This window comes from Nicotiana tomentosiformis, chromosome 4 (genome assembly GCF_000390325.3).
Source record: "Nicotiana tomentosiformis chromosome 4, ASM39032v3, whole genome shotgun sequence".
NCBI classification, from domain to species: Eukaryota; Viridiplantae; Streptophyta; class Magnoliopsida; order Solanales; family Solanaceae; genus Nicotiana; species Nicotiana tomentosiformis.
The window spans coordinates 127,004,020-127,022,814 of record NC_090815.1 but is presented as its reverse complement, the minus strand read 5'-3'; the positions used below and the strand labels follow the sequence as shown (position 1 = coordinate 127,022,814).

The window sequence follows — 18,795 nt, the reverse complement described above, 5'->3', positions numbered from 1 at the left end:
ATGCGTTAAGGAGCATTACAACTTGCAATTTATGCTCGTGCGTTGAGGAACATTGCAACATGTATGGACTCTTCAGTTTCATCTTCGGATGAATACTTGCCCCCATTCTCAGCATCCTCAGCTTCTATTTAATAATGAGGCTCAAAGCCAGGAGACCTTTGATATCCACTTATAGCCAAACTCAATTCTATATCATGTGCACGAGTTGCTAGTTCTTTAAATGTTTTAGTCTTTATGCCTTGTAAGATATAGCGAAGACTCTAGTACATGCCTTGAATGCACATTTCGATGCCAGAAGTTTCGCTAAGGCGATCTTTGTAGTTGAGGCTTAAGCTCGTCCAGCGGTTGATGAAGTCAATAACTGGCTCATCCTTTCCTTGATGAGTGTTTGTAAGTTCGATCATGCTTACGATGCATCTTGTGCTATAGAAACGATTAAGAAACTCCTTCTCTAACTGCTCCCAACTATCGATGGATCCAGGTTCGAGATCTATGTACCAATCAAATGCATTACTTTTGAGAGATCGAACAAACTGTTTGGCAAGATAATCATCATACGTTCCAACATTGTTGCAAGTTTCAACAAAGTACGCTACATATTATTTCGGATTTCCCTTGTCGTCGAATTGTTGCAACTTAGGAGGTTGATAACCAGCATGCATCTTCAAGCTATCAATTCTTTGCGTATACGGCTTTGCATATGTGAGATATAATTTGGACAATGACTCAGACTTATCTTTGATAGCCTCCATGATGAAGTCCTTCAACTTCTCAACGGAAATTGGACCTTCAGCGGAGACTTAGATCCTCTTAGTTGTCGTTGCTTGCTTTTCGGAAGAGTCTCATTTCTCTTGTAAACTTTGAAGATTTAAAGGTGTTTGTATGGATTCTCCTTCTACTATGCTATCCAACTTATTTGTTAAATTGGAAAGTTTAGCATCTTGATCTTGCACGCACTTTGACAAGCCTTCAACTACTTTCGTCAAATTTGCGAGTTGTTCTTCTACGGTAGAAACTTTAATAACCATTGCTTATACGATGTCCGTAGAGGATGAAGAATGGAAATAGATTATTATTGGGATAGAGCTTGGAGGTCGCGTTAATTGAGACTAAAGTAGATTCAACGCTCAAGTCATCAGCATAACCTTTCATGAAAGGTTTCTCAAACTTAGATAAACTAAGTTGGGCAAGAACCTTTTCGATCCTTTTGGCGACATCATTCCCTTTTTGGGTCGTGCTTGTAGAGGGTCTTGCTCCTTTTGAAGATGAAGATCCTAAAATAGGGGTTGACGTGGACGACACTTAGAATGCTTGTTATCCTGAAGAGCTTGCTTTGATCCTTGTAACTGGCCCAAAACTTCCAAAGGTAACATCGAGAATGCTTTCCACATTAGCATAGAACTTGGAATTAGCAGCCTCATTGGAAGTTGATCTGGAGTTAATTTTCTGTGAAGCCATTTCGATGTTCTTGAACTTTGGTGATTGAAAAGTTGAAATGAGAGGTAGAGATTGTCCCACTGGGCGTTCCTGAATTTGTAGGCAATAAATTTGCGTCGAGAAAATAATCGAGACCGAAAGATATTGCAACAATCGTAGTATTTGATTTCAAATAGTTTGAGCGTTACAATCTCTATGGTTCCTCTAATTCTACTTTTTCAATATAAATTCAAGGGCCTTTGAGCTTGATCTTGAATTTGTTTTATCCGTTGCGAACGCTTTGATGGTTGCCACGAATTCTATCACGAACAAGTAGCCTTAATCTTGAACGCCTTGTATTTGAAATTTGTGTTGAAGTGCTTGAATACTTGAAAACTTACATTTTGCAGAGAATTGTGGCATTTGATCCACGAGCTCCCTTGTGTCTTCTTGTTATAACTTTTGGTGTCCTTTTCTGAGTGACGAAGACCCCTATTTATAGTTGTGGGGGGAAGAGTTGTGATGAGAATAAACTTTTTCCGACCAATCAGATTGAAGAGTGACAAGGTCTCATTTGATTGGTCAGAACATGTCACTTGCACATGTGGCGTGATTTCAGTGGCCTTTTAATTTGACTTGGCATGCCTTGTCATTTTGACACATGGCATGATCCTATTGGCTCTTCTGTTTGACTTGGCATGCCACGTCATTTGACACATGGTATCAAACTAGGCCTCTAGGAAGATGGCATATTGAGCCTAATAAAGTGGGCTCATCATTTGTAGCCCAACTAAATGGACTAGCCCAATAGATTTGGACTTCTTTATTTAACCCATATATATTGGACTTATATAATTAATCAAATTATATTAGCCCATAATATTTATTTGGATCGAAATATATTTAATTGAGATTAAATCCAAATTTCTTATGGATTTAAATTCAACAAAATTTTGTATGCCTACATGTACTACAACAACAACAAACCTAGTGTAATCCCACATGTAGGGTCTGGAGAGGATAGTGTGCACGCACAACTTATTCCTACCTTCGTTTGACCCAAAATTTAGATTTAGATTTAAACAATTAGATTTACTAATAAAGTGGAGTTAATCATAGCTAATGTTCCAAAAGATGTCCTAACAGATTTTGTGGCAAGATAATATGAGTATTATCTAAGTAGCAATAAATGGTGGCAATATGGTTATATTCTGATACAAAAATGAAGGAGATAGCATTAAATAACAATAAATAACAATGGATGACATTTAGGTAAATAAAAGCATGTGAGTCATCCGAAAAGGGTGAGATTCTTTGGTATTCTTTTCTGACAATGATGAATGATTGATGGGCCTTTGAATATTCGGATTTCCCTTGGATTGTGGGTTTAAAAGTTAGACAAGAATCTCAAGAAAAAAGTATATTTTGTATGTGTATAATAAAGTAAGAGTTTTCAAAGAATGTCAATGGGTTGTCTTATAAGTGCGTGTTTCATGTGCCAAAAAATCCTAATAGTACAGATATGTCAATGTGTTGTCTTATAAGTGAGTGTTTCATGTGCCAAAAAACCTTAATAGCACAGATACAGAGAATATTCTCTTTAGAATCTTATCCTAAAACTAGCCGTTATTATTCTGTTTAAGAAGGGTGCTCGTCCTCGACCTTGATCTATGTTGACTCCTCGACCCCACCTTTCATCTCATGTGAGATCACTTCGACCTTGAACGTGCCTTTTATCGAAGTCATATTGGTGACACGTGGCCGCCCTTGAAGGCCCTCTTAATGCTTATATGGTTTAAACATAATTAAGATAATTTTTGGCTCATACAACCTTGTGAAGGTAGAGACGTTGTTCCGATCGACTCTCCACTCAGATGGTCCATTACATAAAACCGTAGTAATAATTAAATGAACCTAGCTCTTAACTTTGATCAAGCATTTAAACTTTGAACGGAGCTACAGTAGCCGGAAAATATGAGTTAGTCATCAGTTATCTGCAAATACAGAAACGGCGAGAAAATTGCTCAAATTCTGAAGCGAAACCAACTGGGTAGGAAGCAGTACGAAAACATTAGCGAGTGAAAAAACAAAAGAGGAATGGAGATGCGGGGCATCGATCCCCGTACCTCTCGCATGCTAAGCGAGCGCTCTACCATCTGAGCTACATCCCCCTCGCTGATACTATTCCCTATTGGTTTTAATTTGTCAAACGTAATTAATTTCTTCTAGTAAACTTCACACAAAACCTAAAATATTCATATTTGAGCTTTAAAGAGTAATAAATTCTGAAATTTATTATATTGAATTTGTCTTACATTTGAGAAATTCCAAAATGAAAAAAAAAGTGTCATATAAATTAAAATGGAGGGACATACAATTTTGTAATTAGTTTTGAAATGAATAGATAGCATATTTAATCATTGATTTTTAGATTTTCTTGGACTTAGACACCTATATATATTTTGCTGTTACAGTGAGTTATTCTGGCACTCAAAGCTGATTGTTTTCATTTGAATCTAGCAATTCATTGCGGAAATAGATTGATACACAAATTGACACTTTAACTTGCACGATTTCATGGTACACACAAATAGGTAGAAACCAAAATATAAGTTGAATAAACAAGCAATATGATATATTCTGATAAGATTTGAACGTAAAACCTCTTTGGTCAACAAAGCCTAAGACCTTTAAACGTTAAACTGGACATATATTATACTAAAATCTTTAACCAAAAACAGCATATTAATGACTTATACACTGATAGCGTAAACAAATTTCTACACATCAGTATATATTTTAAGTTTTTAGTGATATTTCTGCTGACACCTCCGTGAGCTGACCTTTCTTGCATTTCCCTTAATCTCTTTCCAAACGTCACAATTTGGTCTGGACGAACTCGCATACAATAAATTAGGGGTGTACGGAGAAATCCGATAATCGCACCAAACCGGATAATTTGAGTCAAAACGGATAAAAACCCGATTGTGGTATGGTTTGATTTGGTTTGGTGTTGGAAAAAAACCCCGACCGTAATTGGTTTGGTTTGGGTTTAATTAAAGAAGTCAAATCGGAACCAAATCAACCCGATATTACATTTATTAATTTTTAAAAAATATTTTATACATATAAATATTTATTGTAATATAATTTATAAATATTTCTTAAACTTGTTCACAATTTTATCTTTAAAAGTATTATTTAAAGTTTGGACTTAACATTTTTGAATGGTCCAATAAATTTTATAGCCCATAAAGGTAGTAAGTCAAATAAAGTTCAAATTAATACTAATGCTAATAAAGTAAATTCAAATCAACACTAGAGATGACAATAGAATTGGATATCTATTTTTTAGTTTTGCATTGGTTTATAATGAAAACGCATAACCTAGTTTATCTTTTTCTTTATGCTTAGTTGTGAATTAATAGTACTTATTAGCTGTACTTATTTTAGCATGACTTATATGAGTAGTATTTTTAGATTATGTTAATTTTTATTATGGCATATGTAATATTTTTTTATGCGATTTTATTATCTTTGTTATTGAATATTTTAGTACAATGCTATGACTCATCTCATATTACTGTGTCATTTTTTTGGAAAATACATTATATAATTGTATCCTATTAGGACTAAAGAAATATTTGGAGCACGAGTTACATGTTTTGTGCTATGAAGATTTTACAGGGGAAAAAACCCGAAAAAATCGAAAAATCCGAGAAAAATCGAGATTGAAAAACCCGACTTTATTGGTTTGGTTTGGTTTGGTTTATAGATTTAAAAACCCTGCACCATTAATTTGATTTGATAATTGAAAAATGCGAACCAACCCGATCTATGTACCCCTACAATAAATATAGGAAATGGATTCGTATTAAGAACAATTAAAGTAGGAAAAAGTACTCTCTATGTCCCATAATCTAAGCCCCATTTTATTTTGTGAGAATTAGTTTTATCTATCTCATTTGAAATTGACAAACATTATATTTTTAAATTTAGTATATAGATTAGTTAAGTTATTAGTCCGTACATTAAATGTTATAAGTTAAATTTTATTTTCTTAAAACTGATTAACACAAGATATGTACAATTTTCAATAAGGATGATTTTAGTTCTTTCTACTCGCTATAAGAGAAGACACTGTTAATAGGAGTAATGGATATGAATAGAGGTGGAACTAGGATTTAAACTTGATATCGAACTGATAAGTTGTTTTAGTTTCTGGTTTCTCAATTTAACATTTATACATACTTAATGAATTTCTTAATATAAATACAGAATCGAAACAAAAGTATTTGTTTGAACCCATAACTTATTCTGTAGCTCCGCCCCTAGCTGTCTATGGGCTATGGCACTCAAATATCAACATCATTCATAATCACAAAGACAAGATTCGATCGGGCCATATACCAATAAGCTTCAAATGTAACCTTCTTCATTGTTGCTTTTCCAAAAGGAAAAAAGAATCAGCAAACTATTTCCCAAAAAGGAAACATTTAAACAGCGACTGAAACCCCCAACAAGCATCATAAATTGAAATGGACAACACAAAATCATTGGCGTTTGTCATTCAAATTAGAGGATAGATTAAAATTCAAATATACAAAATCAAATTAAATTTGAAGATAATTTTTTTCGAAATTTGAGGATAATTAAGCTAATAGTTTATGAAAACACATTAGTTTTTACTTCTTTTCAAAAGCCAAATAAAGAATGAAGAAATTTGCTCAAGTTGAACTATTGGACTATGACCCGTCACTTGACCCATTTGAGCTAATTCATTTTGATCCAAACAAACTCTGATCAGATAATATCATGACTAGTTTATTCCATTCATGGTCAACCCAATCCGCTTATTTACCACCTCCATCTCCTAAGTAAAGTCGCCCATTTATCATCACCCCTATATACAGCCCGAGTTCAGGGAAGGACCGCACCTCAAGCATAGCTTTAGAGTACATCAGTTGTCTAAAATTCAGTGACATGCAGTGTAAGAATGAGCTGAAAATTCAGATGAATAAAGCTTCCAAGTACAATAATAAAATCTAATTAAGGGTTCCATAGTTACAATGCTACATAGGAAAAAAAGTTGGCTACGTACGATTCTTAATAAAGTTTACATATGCAGCAGCCAATTCCCAAGAAATTGAACAGAATTTTTTTTGCCCTTCTTAAGGTTCTTCTTGTGGGTTCTTTTTAGCAGAAGGGTTCTTATTATTATGCATCCAAACCTTAAAAACCTGTCTCTTCACCCCAACTTGAGAGCAGAATCTTTGTACTTCAGTGTCGTCTTCTCTTGGAATTCTCCACCCTAATTTCTCTGCAAATTCCAACATTTTTTCCTTCTGGTCTTGAGTGAACTTTGTCCGAAACCGTTTCTTCGCCAACACAAATGGTGGTTGTGGTTGAGGAGGCACTGAGGTTGCCTGCTGATAAGTGTTGAAGTTAAGTTCTTCACTTGATGAGTCCGTAGCTCCACTTCCACCTCCTCCGCTACCTGCGGAAGAGATAATTGTAAATAATAATGCAATTTTCCAGCTTTTAAATGAAATATAGTACCAGAAAAGATATATTTGAGCGTAGGCATGATTAAAACAACAATAACCAAGTGTAATTTCACGAGTAGAGAGCGTAGGCATGAGTGACATGTTGAAATTATATTATAATAAAGTAAATAGAAGTGTAATTTTTCTAACTTAACTTTTTAGATGACATGTCATGTTTTCGACTCTCATTATCACTCATTGTCAAAAAAAATCAGGAGTTTTGCGAGAAAATATCAAGAATGAGATGCGTGAAGGGTGTGTTAACATAATTAAATAAATAAAGTATTATTTCTATGATAGTTTAGTTTTCAGATAAAATGATTACACAATTCAAGAATGGGATCACCGTGTTAACATAATTAATTAAATAAGATGTTATTTTTATGACAGTTTATTTTTAGACAAGGTGCTAATACAATTCAACAGTACCTCCAAATGATTTGACAGGTGTTTGGACACGGGAAAAAAATCTAACATGAGAGGCGTAAGAGAGGTCGTATAAAAGACATAATTATGTAAATACAAATGAAATTTTTGTAACAGTTTAAGAAAAAGATCACACAATTCAACATTACCTCGAAAGGCCATTTTGACAGGCTGAGGCGGCATAGTACTCCAAACTGAGCGGCCGTGTTGATGGTGATGGTTCATCGACGGCAGCGGAGAAGGCAGTGGTTGAGGAAGCTGAAGCGGATGTACAACCATAATACCAGCATTATTATTATTATCAGCACCAACATGTTGTTGTTCTTTTCTGTGAAAATTACGGTGGCAATTACAAGCAGCACATTTCAACGCCTCGAGCGTTCCTTCTTCTCCACAAGGCATAAACTCACCACATCCGTCAGTAACATTACCACCAATGCTGGCCGCATGATTCTTCAGGCATTCACGATACCTTGCTCGTGATGTTATTTTAAATTTATTATTAGTAGATCCGCCACTGGAATATGGTACAACTGGAGCTGCACCCGAGGATGATTTTTCATGATCTTGTTGTGGCTGAAGATTATTGTTGTTCGGTTGGTGGTGGTGGTGGTGGTTACCTTGATCTAAGTTTTGATCAAGTGAATGATACCCTAATGACCCTTGCATTCTCATTTCCTTATCCTCACCAGCTAATGCCATTTTTAACTAAAACCCTAATTAACTTTTTGCTTATAAACCTAAAACACTAATAATTAACAAAACCCTAATAATCTTTCTTCTTCATCTAAGTTTACACACATAACATAACATGAAAATAGAAGTTGAGAAGTCTGTTTAACTAAATCTATGTAACCTAGCTAGCTCGAATATCCTTCTTCTAAGAGATAAGGCAACTAAAACTCTATGTTTAGACTTAATCAAAATACTAATCTAATTTGGAAAGAGAGAGAGAGTGTGTGTGTGTAGAGAAAAAAGAAAAGGAAAAACAAAAGGTGATGAAGAATTAGTGGTAACAAATTAGAAGAAAGCTGGAAATAAAGAGATGGGCCCTAGACTACTACTACTACTACCTTAGAAGGAGTACTGAATCCGGCGTACCACCTTAAGCATGACCTGAGATAAATAATTAAGAAACAGTCATCTCATAAGTTGAATATTGGTTACTTAGAATATATATATATATATATATATAGTAGAGAAGAAGGAAAAGGTAATAAAAGGTTGAGGGGAAATTAAAGTAAAGAGGGGGTATTAATTTAGGTTAAGAGAGAAAAGTGTTTGTGTTGCGGAGGAGGCAACAGGCCGAGAATGTAAGAAACAAGAGACAACATGGTTGCTTGAGAAGAGACGGAGCTAAATCAATTGTTGTAAGTTAAAAGCAAAGGGAATTGAAAGGGGTTGAAGAGGGTGGTGGGTGAGAAGAGATAAGAGAAAGAGAGAGAGAATAGTAGTGCGGAACAGCAAAGAGAGAAGTAAAAGATAATATGTGATGAGATTATAGAGAGTGAGTAGTAGTGTTTGTTGATTTCAATTGTGAGTTAACAAACAACAAACAACAAACAATACTACTGAGCATAAGAAAACAACCGACAATGTCATGTTCAGTCCTCTCCCACGCCCTGCCAACATTGGCCCCATTCCCACACCCTCTTCATTATTGCCCCCCTCCCCCCTTACCCCATGCTACCAGGGCATTAGATTTTTGAGTGAAGAGCTCCAGATCAAAGTCTCTCGGAAATAACGTTTTTATTTTTATAAGGTATGAGTAAAGTTTATATATATACTAAGTATTCATTTAAGATAGGAGAGGATCTAAAATTTAAATTTTATAAGTTCAAACCTTTAACGTGCTTAGTACTAAACTCATCATTTCCTTAAAGTTACCTATAATTTATTGCGATTTTTGTAACTTTTTTTTACATAAATTTGTATTTCGCGTTGACGTTATGAGTTCAATTGAACGCGAAGTTATAGAGCTACATACGTCCCTGATTTAAACTCTATTTATGAAAATACACTGAGTATATTATTTTTATTATTGTTGTTTGAGGGTAGAGGAGCTACTAATTTAAGTTACATGTTTTGTTAATGTAAGAAAAATTTATATTATCAAAATATTTTTATTTGTTGTACTAGATGATCTGTTTTACGTTTAAAATTATAAATTTAATAAGGATTACATGTAGATATTATTTAGTCAATCTAATAGTGTATATAATTTAGTTTCTGTAATATTCTCTAAGGGAATATAAAATGTTACTTTTGCTCCTTTTGCTTCATCTTTTATGACTTTTTTTAGTTTGTTTGAGAAAATAATATTTTTATATTTTAAAAACAATTTAATTTTTAAAATTCTCATTATACTCTTAACGATATAATTTTATAAATATTTGTCATTATTTTAGACCACATGTTCTGAATTTTTTTTATACTTCATACTCAATCTAGCGCGATAAACTAAGATGGAAGGATTATATAATAATTAATTAGAAAGATTCACCCATCATATCACGCTTGAGTTAATTTCAAATATAGTCCATAATTTATTGTTAACGAATATAATAAAATTTAACTCATTATAATAATAAAGTTACTTAGTGTTTCCATATATAATAATCATAAACTTTACACATCCAAGTGATTTTACTATTTATGTATGATAGACTTTTATAACTTTAGTGCTATAGTAATAAAGTTAAATTATTTTAAGGTAATAAAAAGTTACTTTTATTATTATAATATATAAAATTTAATTATTAATAACATAATACAGTAGATAGAAAACTCAGTAACTATACTTCAAATTAACTCCACCACACATTCATGTAGCGATTCTTTTTCTAATTTCAACTTCTTATCTTCGTCCTGCCATGTTCCATTACTGTGTTTATCTTTTTTACTTTATCATGACTCATGAGTTATGACACTCCAAAAATGACGCAAAAATAGTGCGATTCTGTAATCTGATTTGACGCTGCTCAGCTTTTATTATTCATGTTCTACGGAATGAATGATGTAAATTTGCATAGAAATTCTTTCTTTTAACTCTTACCCTCTGCTGTGTAATTGTATGTCACCTCTCTGCAAACTCTGCAAACTCCATGCTTTCCCCAAGCAATCTCTTTTAACCCTTTCTGTGATAAAATCGATGTACTTTCTTTTCTCTTCCCATGTCTAATTTCTATGATTTGCTTCGGTACTTGCTTATCTTTTTCAGATTAATTAAGGCAATTGTGTTAGCAGTAATATTGCAGGGGCTCAGAAAATTGCGTCAGCTTAAATATTTATTTCAATTTCAATAGCAATGATTGAGGGTTTGGTGCTGTTAAGATTTCATAATAAACTACTCCTATTTTATTATATTTTGTACGACTAGTTGTTTTTAGTCCGTTGAGAGCAACTTCACAAGGTTGTACAAAAATATCTCCTAAGCCCGAAAACGAACAATTGTGGATCTTCTTTGGATCATGATACAAAAGAAATCATAAACAAATAAATCACCAAAAATAAATAATACATGCAAGAGAGTGTTGGATGTCTTATTTATTCTATGGTAAACTTAATCCCACCGGGATGTTTGTATCAAACCAATAGGAACATAACATGTGTTTTCACATCTACTTCAATTGCTTAATCATGATTAATTAATGCATATTATTACTTTATTAAACCACTTAATCATGATAAAGATTAATTGAAGGTGTAAACACACGATGCGAATAAGTATTTATCGATTTTTTTTCTCAAAATAAGTGATGATTTTTATTATTTGCAGTTAAGTTTCATTCTAAAGAATAATAATTACCCTTTAGTTTGGGGTCAACTATATGAACTACTATTATTGTTAATGTCGATCCATTCAAAAATTAAAATCATTTTAGACCAACATTATTATACAAAAATAAAATATAAACTCATTAATTACTAAAAGTTATCTGTACCAGCTCCATTCTGTACACCGACATTAGTATCATATTAATCATTTACAAGTCAATTTCAAATAACTGTTTATAATTGAATATAATCAGATAATTAAATTCTTTATTGCGTAAGAATATGTACACTATATCTAGATACAAATTAAATTCTTTAATGCAATTATGTTTAGATCCTACAGAGGAGCTCAGATGCTTTAAATGTGGAAACATGGAAATAATGGACCATTGGAGGAATCAGAAGGCTACCCCAGGGTCATTATCAGTTTATATGAAAACTTAGAAAACGCAGCCGTTCAAAGTTTTTGCCAGTTGTATTTAAATTATTACTTATGAATTTTTTTCTAAAAAAATGTGACCTTAATTTAGAAGCTACAATGTCTATGTTCTAGTTTCTAATTATAACATACGAGAAAACAGTCATTTTAAGAATAAGTTACTTAATTCAGAAAATTATCATTATGTATGGGGACTCGGGACCCAATTGAGGGTTTTAATTGGTCAAAATTGTATTGGGAACATTTTTTTTTGCTTAATATGTTTTTCAAACATAATCTTTAAAGTGTTAGGTAATATTGGAAAATTTAATTTTCTTCCCCCGATAATTGCCCTGTGTAAATAGAATAATATTTTTCTCATATATATAAATTATTGAATCTCCTCAATATTTGACACGCTTTTGTTTAGAGCCTGTTTGGAAAGCTACCCTATAATTGGATTTGGGTGTAATTGAGTGTAATTACATTATTTTGACATGTTTGTCTGTCCAAGTAATTACCTGGTGAGCATGTAATTGGGTATAATTGATGGGGTGTAATTAAACTCTCCAATTCTCAAGGGAGAGCTGAGAATTGTTGGTAATTACATGATATAATTACCAGGTTATTTTTTGAATTTCTTTTTTTTCTTTTTAATTTAATTTTTATTTCTATTATTTTTTATTTTTTATTTATTTATTTTAACTTTTCCCATTCTTTTTTTCAAATATTATTTTTTTACATTATTTATTTTTTATTTCCTTATTTCTCATTTCTCAATCTTTACTACACGTGTTTCTACATAATTTTTCACATTTTGTTTCTTTCTTAATTATTTTTCTTTATGTTTTTATTACACTTAGCTATGTTATTATTCTAATTTTTCTAAAAATATTATATCCCATAATCTTAGAAAGAAGAAGTCATCCACAAACTTGACTTATAATGAGTGATGTTATTAAAGTTGAACTTTGTTATTGGATGATGTTATATGCAAATTTAACTATGTTAAAATGATAGATTACTTTTTAATATTTATATAATATTTTTATTTTCCAACCTTTATTTTTTGTGATTTCATATAGTTGCTCATATATTTTTTATTTTCTTGATTTAACATAATTTTGTTGTTATTCTAGTTTTGAAAATACTCCTCCTAATATTAAAAATAATGATTCATTAATAAACTTAGCATATAATGAGTTATGTCATTAAAGTAGAACTCATTGTTGAATGAGGTTATAGACTTATATTCTTTTCTTTTGAATTGTATTTACTTAAATTATATTAAAACTTATTTTATGTTATGTTGTAATTTTACATAATAGTATTATGTTAATTTTGTTTTTGAATTTTGAATTTATGTTATATTTTTGCTTCCATTTTATTTGATTTATTATTATTCTCTTATTAATTCAAATTGCATGCCATTTATTTTTCAGTTAAAATTGATAGATTATTTTTTCGTAAAACATTTGAGTAATGTTATGAAATTATGTTTATAAAATGTTGTCCATGATGTTCTTACAAAATATGAACTTATAGATTTTATAATTGATTACAGTAAAATGTTATTAATTTGAAAAAAAATATATCGATTATTTTTGTAATATTAGTTACTAAATTAGTAATTAATATATTTTCAAGGACAATATCTATCTTAAATGTAAATTTAATATTATATATAAAGGCATATATTTGTTAAATCTTAACTTTTAATTTTTGATAATTAATTATATATTTAAAAGTTAATCTAACTGTGTAATTATACTTGTATAACCAAACAGTACACTTGTAATTACACTGTAATTACATTATGACAAATAACATATCGCCGTAATTACAATATTGTGTAATTACTAGGCTGTGTAATTATTATCCTAATAATTACATCAATTTCAATTACCAAATGACTTTCCAAAGAGACCCTTAGTGATAAAATGGTTTCAAAATTTCCCTCAGCTTACAAATTCAAATTCCAAGTATAGCATTCTCTATTATAGGTAATATACTGGTAGGGGCCGTGACAAATTTCCTTCGCTCCATTACAAAGAGGTTTTCTATAAATAAATCCTTGTGGTCTAGTTTTTTCGGACCCCATACCTGACGGAAGCTCACCAGACTACTTTTTTTTTTCTACATATAAAAAATTCGCTAACTATCTAAGGACTATATTGAAAGTGGTCGAGTGTTTTACTTTCTTCTTTTTCTTTTTCACTTTCTTCTTTACTAGTTCATTTGTTTTTCTTTTTTTATTTCTTCTTACACCATTATTTGTTATAGTTTCTACCGGGACGGATTTATAGCCCAATATATGAGGCACTTGAACTTATAGTCTCTCCACCAAATTAGGTATTTTTATGTGAAGAGACTAAATGGTGCACTTAGTTAAATGCTGAGTTATTTACCTAGAGTAGCAGAGATCAATTCCTACTTAATTTTTTTCTACTTTCTTTATTTGTGTACCCATGTATAAAAATCCTAGATCCGCCTCTGATTTTACGAATATAAGATGCTAAAATATGTAATATTACAATTATTCAGTATATATATACATATCATTCCATTTGCTTTAAATTAAACTCCAAAGAGATTCTTACATAAATAGCCGGGCAAATTCATTATTTACTTTTTCTAACCAATATACATAGATTATACACTAATTATATACAGTTATACACACACACACACACACATACATATATATATATACACACACACACACATTTGTCGGCTATTTTTTTATTTAAGATCTTAGGTGAACGGTTATTTGGGTTAATTCTTCTCTCTTTAAACAAATACTATGTGTCAAGAAAATAATGTCATTTATTATATGAGATCCAACTCTGTTCTTTTTGTTACATCAATTTATCACATCATTCAAAATTCTAACTTCTACGTAACTTTTTTCCTCAATCCGTAGACATTTAATTTCACATTTATCTTCATTACTCTAATTATTGTACCCGCATGCATTCTTCAATACAATCTTTAATACTTGACCACGTAATCATCAAGAAAGAGAAAGGACATAATTAAGTGATTAACCCACTATATATATATATTTTTTTTGGTCATAGCCAAAAGAAATACTTAACAATAGAATTTTAATGCTTGCTTACCAAGTATTTATTTACTATTTATTTATTTGCTTGCACACCAAGTATTTATTTACTCTTTATTTATTTGCTTGCACACCAAGTATATAATCAATTAATAATCAAGTATTTACTATTCTTAATGACCTGTTTAGGAGTTATCTAATATAAACTACTTGGCATTTATTTAATTACTGATTATAAAGAATTAATGATATGTATACGAGAAAAGAAATTAAAATTTTGATACTTCGATAGTAACCGACCATTGAGCCAAGTAAAGTCTCACTTAACTACAATTTACGGTTAATATTTTTACACTAAACCACTCCTTTTAAGGGTTTAGGGTTTATTTAGGGTTTAACTGCAGACTTAATTACAATTTACAGTTAATCTTTTTACACTAAACCTCTCCTTTTTAAGGGTTTAACTGCAGAATAGAGAAACAAAAAACAGAGAAGAGGATAGCAATGGGGATGGATATGGAGACAGGAGAAGAATCAGCAGCAGCACAAGAACAAGAGATGATTGAATTGGGGAATTTATCATATCATGTAGTGGAATCAATTTTCTCTAAAATTCCCTTAAAATCTCTTGTTCAATTAAAAACTGTCTCTAAAACATGGCGAAATTCCATCACAAACATCCGCATTTTTTACCCTCCCACAACTTCTACTGGTCTTATACTTTTTCTCAAACACAATTCATCCCAAGAATCAATCTTTTTGAAATTACATGACCAATCCCAGAAAAAATTAGCCCAATTTTGTACTCTCCATTCTTCTTCTACCCATAATTTTCCTTATTTGATTGATTCTTGTAATGGGCTTCTTTTATATGCTTCTCTTAATAATGAGTTTTGGAGTTATCATATTTCTTCCCCTGTACTTAACCAAAATGTTACACTTTCTCTTTCTCATCATATGTTAAGGCCTGCTTGTTCAAGTCTTGTTTTTGATGGTTGGAATCATGAGTTTCAAGTTATATGTTTCTTTTGGGAAGAAGTTGATTTTGACTCTCAAATGATGAATTGTATGGTTTTTTCATCAGAATTATGGAATTGGAGAGAATCCCAATTGAGAATATTGAACTCTGAACTTCTTTTACAAGATGGATTCTTGAGAGGACAATGCTATAGTCCAAGTGTTTTTTCTGGTGAAAGATTGTATTGGATATGGAGTTTGTGTTTGTTAGTATATGATAGTAAAGGAGAGTTATTTACACTATTTCCTTTGCCAAGAAACCATAGTGGGAAAAAATCAAGAAAAGGTGTCTACTCTCAGCTTTTATGGGAATCAGAAGGACTAATACAATTCTGTGATCCAGTTAAAAGTGGATTTTTCATATGGAGTTTTAGAGGAAACAACAATAATTTTGATTTATGGAGGCTTAATCATTTTATAAGATTAAATGATTTGATTAATGATCAAGATGTAAGGTTGAGTATGGGATATTCAATTAGGCCTTGTGCATTTAATAAAGATTTGCAAGTATTATATTTGCATGTAATGCCACATACAATTGTTTCATACAGTTTTGAGACTAGGGAATTGGTACAAGTTTGGTCATATTGCCATAGCAGAGGAGAAGCAGAGGATTGCTGGATTTGCAAGATTCATCCTTTTGTATTTACTTCTGTTGATTTGCTTGCCTTTAACAAATTGAGGCCAGTTGATTATTAGGAGGTAGTTACATTTTATAGCAATTTTCTTTTCTTTACATTCATATACATTGAGACACTAGAATAATATTTCCTATATGTAAACTGTAAAGGCAATTCATGTATTCCTTTTCTTTTTCTTATTTCTTTTTAGTTCAAAAGCACTAAGCTCCCGCTATGCGCGTGGCCGGACCACAAGGGTCTATTTTACGCAGCTTTGTATTGCATTTCTGCAAGAGGCTGTTTCCATGGCTCGAACCCGTGACCTCCTGGTCACATGGCAACAACTTTATTAGTTACGCTAAGGCTCCCCTTCTCATATGAACTGTGATTAGTATAGTTAAATTGTGCTTGTGAGATTCTAATCTCACTAATCATGGTGATGTTTAGTCTTTCGAGTATATTGCTTCTGCAAAAAGATCATAATATATAAAAACACATTATTCATAATAATATCAGAAAACTTGGATCATAAAGAAAGGGCAGCCCGACACAAAGTATCTCGCGTTCACGCAGGATCCGGGGAAGGGCCGCACCCTAAGGGGGTGTGATATAGGAAGCTTACCCTGATGCAAGCATCAGTGGTTGATTCCACGGCTCGAACCCGTGTCCTATAGGTTGCACGAAGACAACTTGATCGTTACTCCAAGGCACCCCTCAAAACTTGGATCATACAGGCTAATATTATATTATGTTCAGAGAGTTTCTGAACAAAACCTCTAATTAAAATTATTAAAGAGAAGATAGCAAAGTCTTTGAAGCACTTGGAGGAGGAGAAAATGACATCCCTTCGTCTTCTTCAACCCTAATCACCTTCTTTCCCTTTTTAGTCTCTTTTTTCCCACTAATTTGCATCATTTTTTCAACTGTACTTTGAACATAACCACTATTATCAAACTTCATTTGCATGATAATATTCAGTTGTGACTTCACAAACTTATACTTAGTAAGCCATCTTTGTATTTTCCCAGAAGTAGTCTTTGGTACACTTCCAACTTTAACAAGTACCACTTGTCCAATATCAACACCCTCTTCTTTCATTACTCCTTTCCTTATTCCTTCACATATTTGCTTCAAAAATAAACTCTCTGTTTCCCTCTTGCTCTGCACCTCCGCAATAATTACTATATATCTGTATTCAGATTCAGACATCTCGAATGCTGCAAGACAACCACCTCGAAGGAGATGAGGACAACTATTGTAAGCTGATGTCTCCAAATAATGTGGATGTATTTCTTGTCCATTTGGGAGTTTAATGATGTCAGAACATCGACCTGTCACGTATAAATATCTCTGTTCTCCTTTGACAACTCCTCTGTCACCCGTTCGGACGTAGCATTTGCCCACCTTATTTTTAAGTCTGACATTGAACACTTCTTGAGTTAAAGATGGATGTCCTAAATATCCAATAGCATTACTAGGAGATGAAATCCATATTTCTCCTTCAACCCCATCTTCTGCTACTTCATTTGTTTCTTCATTCACAACTAAAATTTCAATATCAACATCTTCATCAAGTCTAGCACTTGGTAAGAGCTTATTGTATGTTGGAAAAGTCCAAAAGTTGTCACCATTATTACATCTCCATGATGTTGAAACAAATGTGCCATTTTCAGCTAAGCCATATGAGGGAGAAATTGCCAAAGGATTTAGCCCAAAAGGCTTAAAAACTTCAACAAATTCTTCAACACGAGAGTTATAAATTGGCTCGTTAACGATGATCAAATTCTTCAAGCTCAACATACTAATAGTATTAACAGTTCCTGTCTCAGTCGTCCCAACATGACCACGTTTCAACACAAGTGGTAAAGCAAAAGAAGGAACCGGAGTACAAGTTGCCTTAAACTCCGAAATCAATTCAAGCCAAATCCTAGGACGATTGACAAATGCATTCGGGGAAGTTAACACACATGTTGCCCCTGATACAATTGTCAGCAACAAAAACATGAGTCCACAATCATGGTACTGAGGTAACCACGATACAACAACTGTATTCGGACCAAAATCATAAGCTTTCCTCGCGACTCTAACATTATGAGCCGCTGAGCCTGCAGTCACTAAAACAGGCTTAGGAATAGCAGTTGCACCTGATGTGTACTGAATCAAGTACACATCATTAGTTCTGCAACCATTATAACTATTACCATTACCATTACAAGTCACATTTTCCAATTGCATTATCATTTTCTTGCCCTTCAAATCATCGGTTGAAATCCATCGAAGCTTCTGTAAAGCCTCGGACAATTTCTTATTACTAGAGCTCGCAACATACTTATTAACATGTCTAATGTAATCACTTGATGCTATAGCAACTTTTGGTTTTGTTTGAGATATAACTCTAAGAAGATGATGGTCATTTTCATTGGAAAAAGATGGGTGAGGAGGGATAATAGGAATAGCTAAAAGGCCAGCTCTTTGACACCCAAAAATAATTTCAACCAATTCAAGTCCAGG

At 32.4% G+C, this 18,795-nt stretch overlaps 1 protein-coding gene, 1 long non-coding RNA gene and 1 other non-coding gene across 3 annotated transcripts in view; all 3 read right to left on the bottom strand.

Moving 5' to 3' along the window:
- LOC138910688 (uncharacterized) overlaps positions 1 to 18,795 on the bottom strand; it is a 109,164-nt gene that overhangs the window by 73,728 nt on the left and 16,641 nt on the right. The window lies entirely within an intron of this gene.
- Positions 3,515 to 3,587, bottom strand: TRNAA-AGC (transfer RNA alanine (anticodon AGC)). The gene has a single exon. It is a non-coding gene; the product is annotated as a tRNA-Ala (tRNA).
- LOC104120837 (zinc-finger homeodomain protein 2) lies at positions 6,414 to 8,844 on the bottom strand. The gene is made up of 2 exons (XM_009632687.4): positions 7,538 to 8,844; positions 6,414 to 6,913 (listed from the first exon to the last, which is right to left on the bottom strand). The coding sequence occupies exons 1-2, from the start codon at positions 8,088 to 8,090 to the stop codon at positions 6,588 to 6,590; spliced, it is 879 nt and encodes a 292-aa protein (XP_009630982.1). The 5' UTR covers positions 8,091 to 8,844; the 3' UTR covers positions 6,414 to 6,587.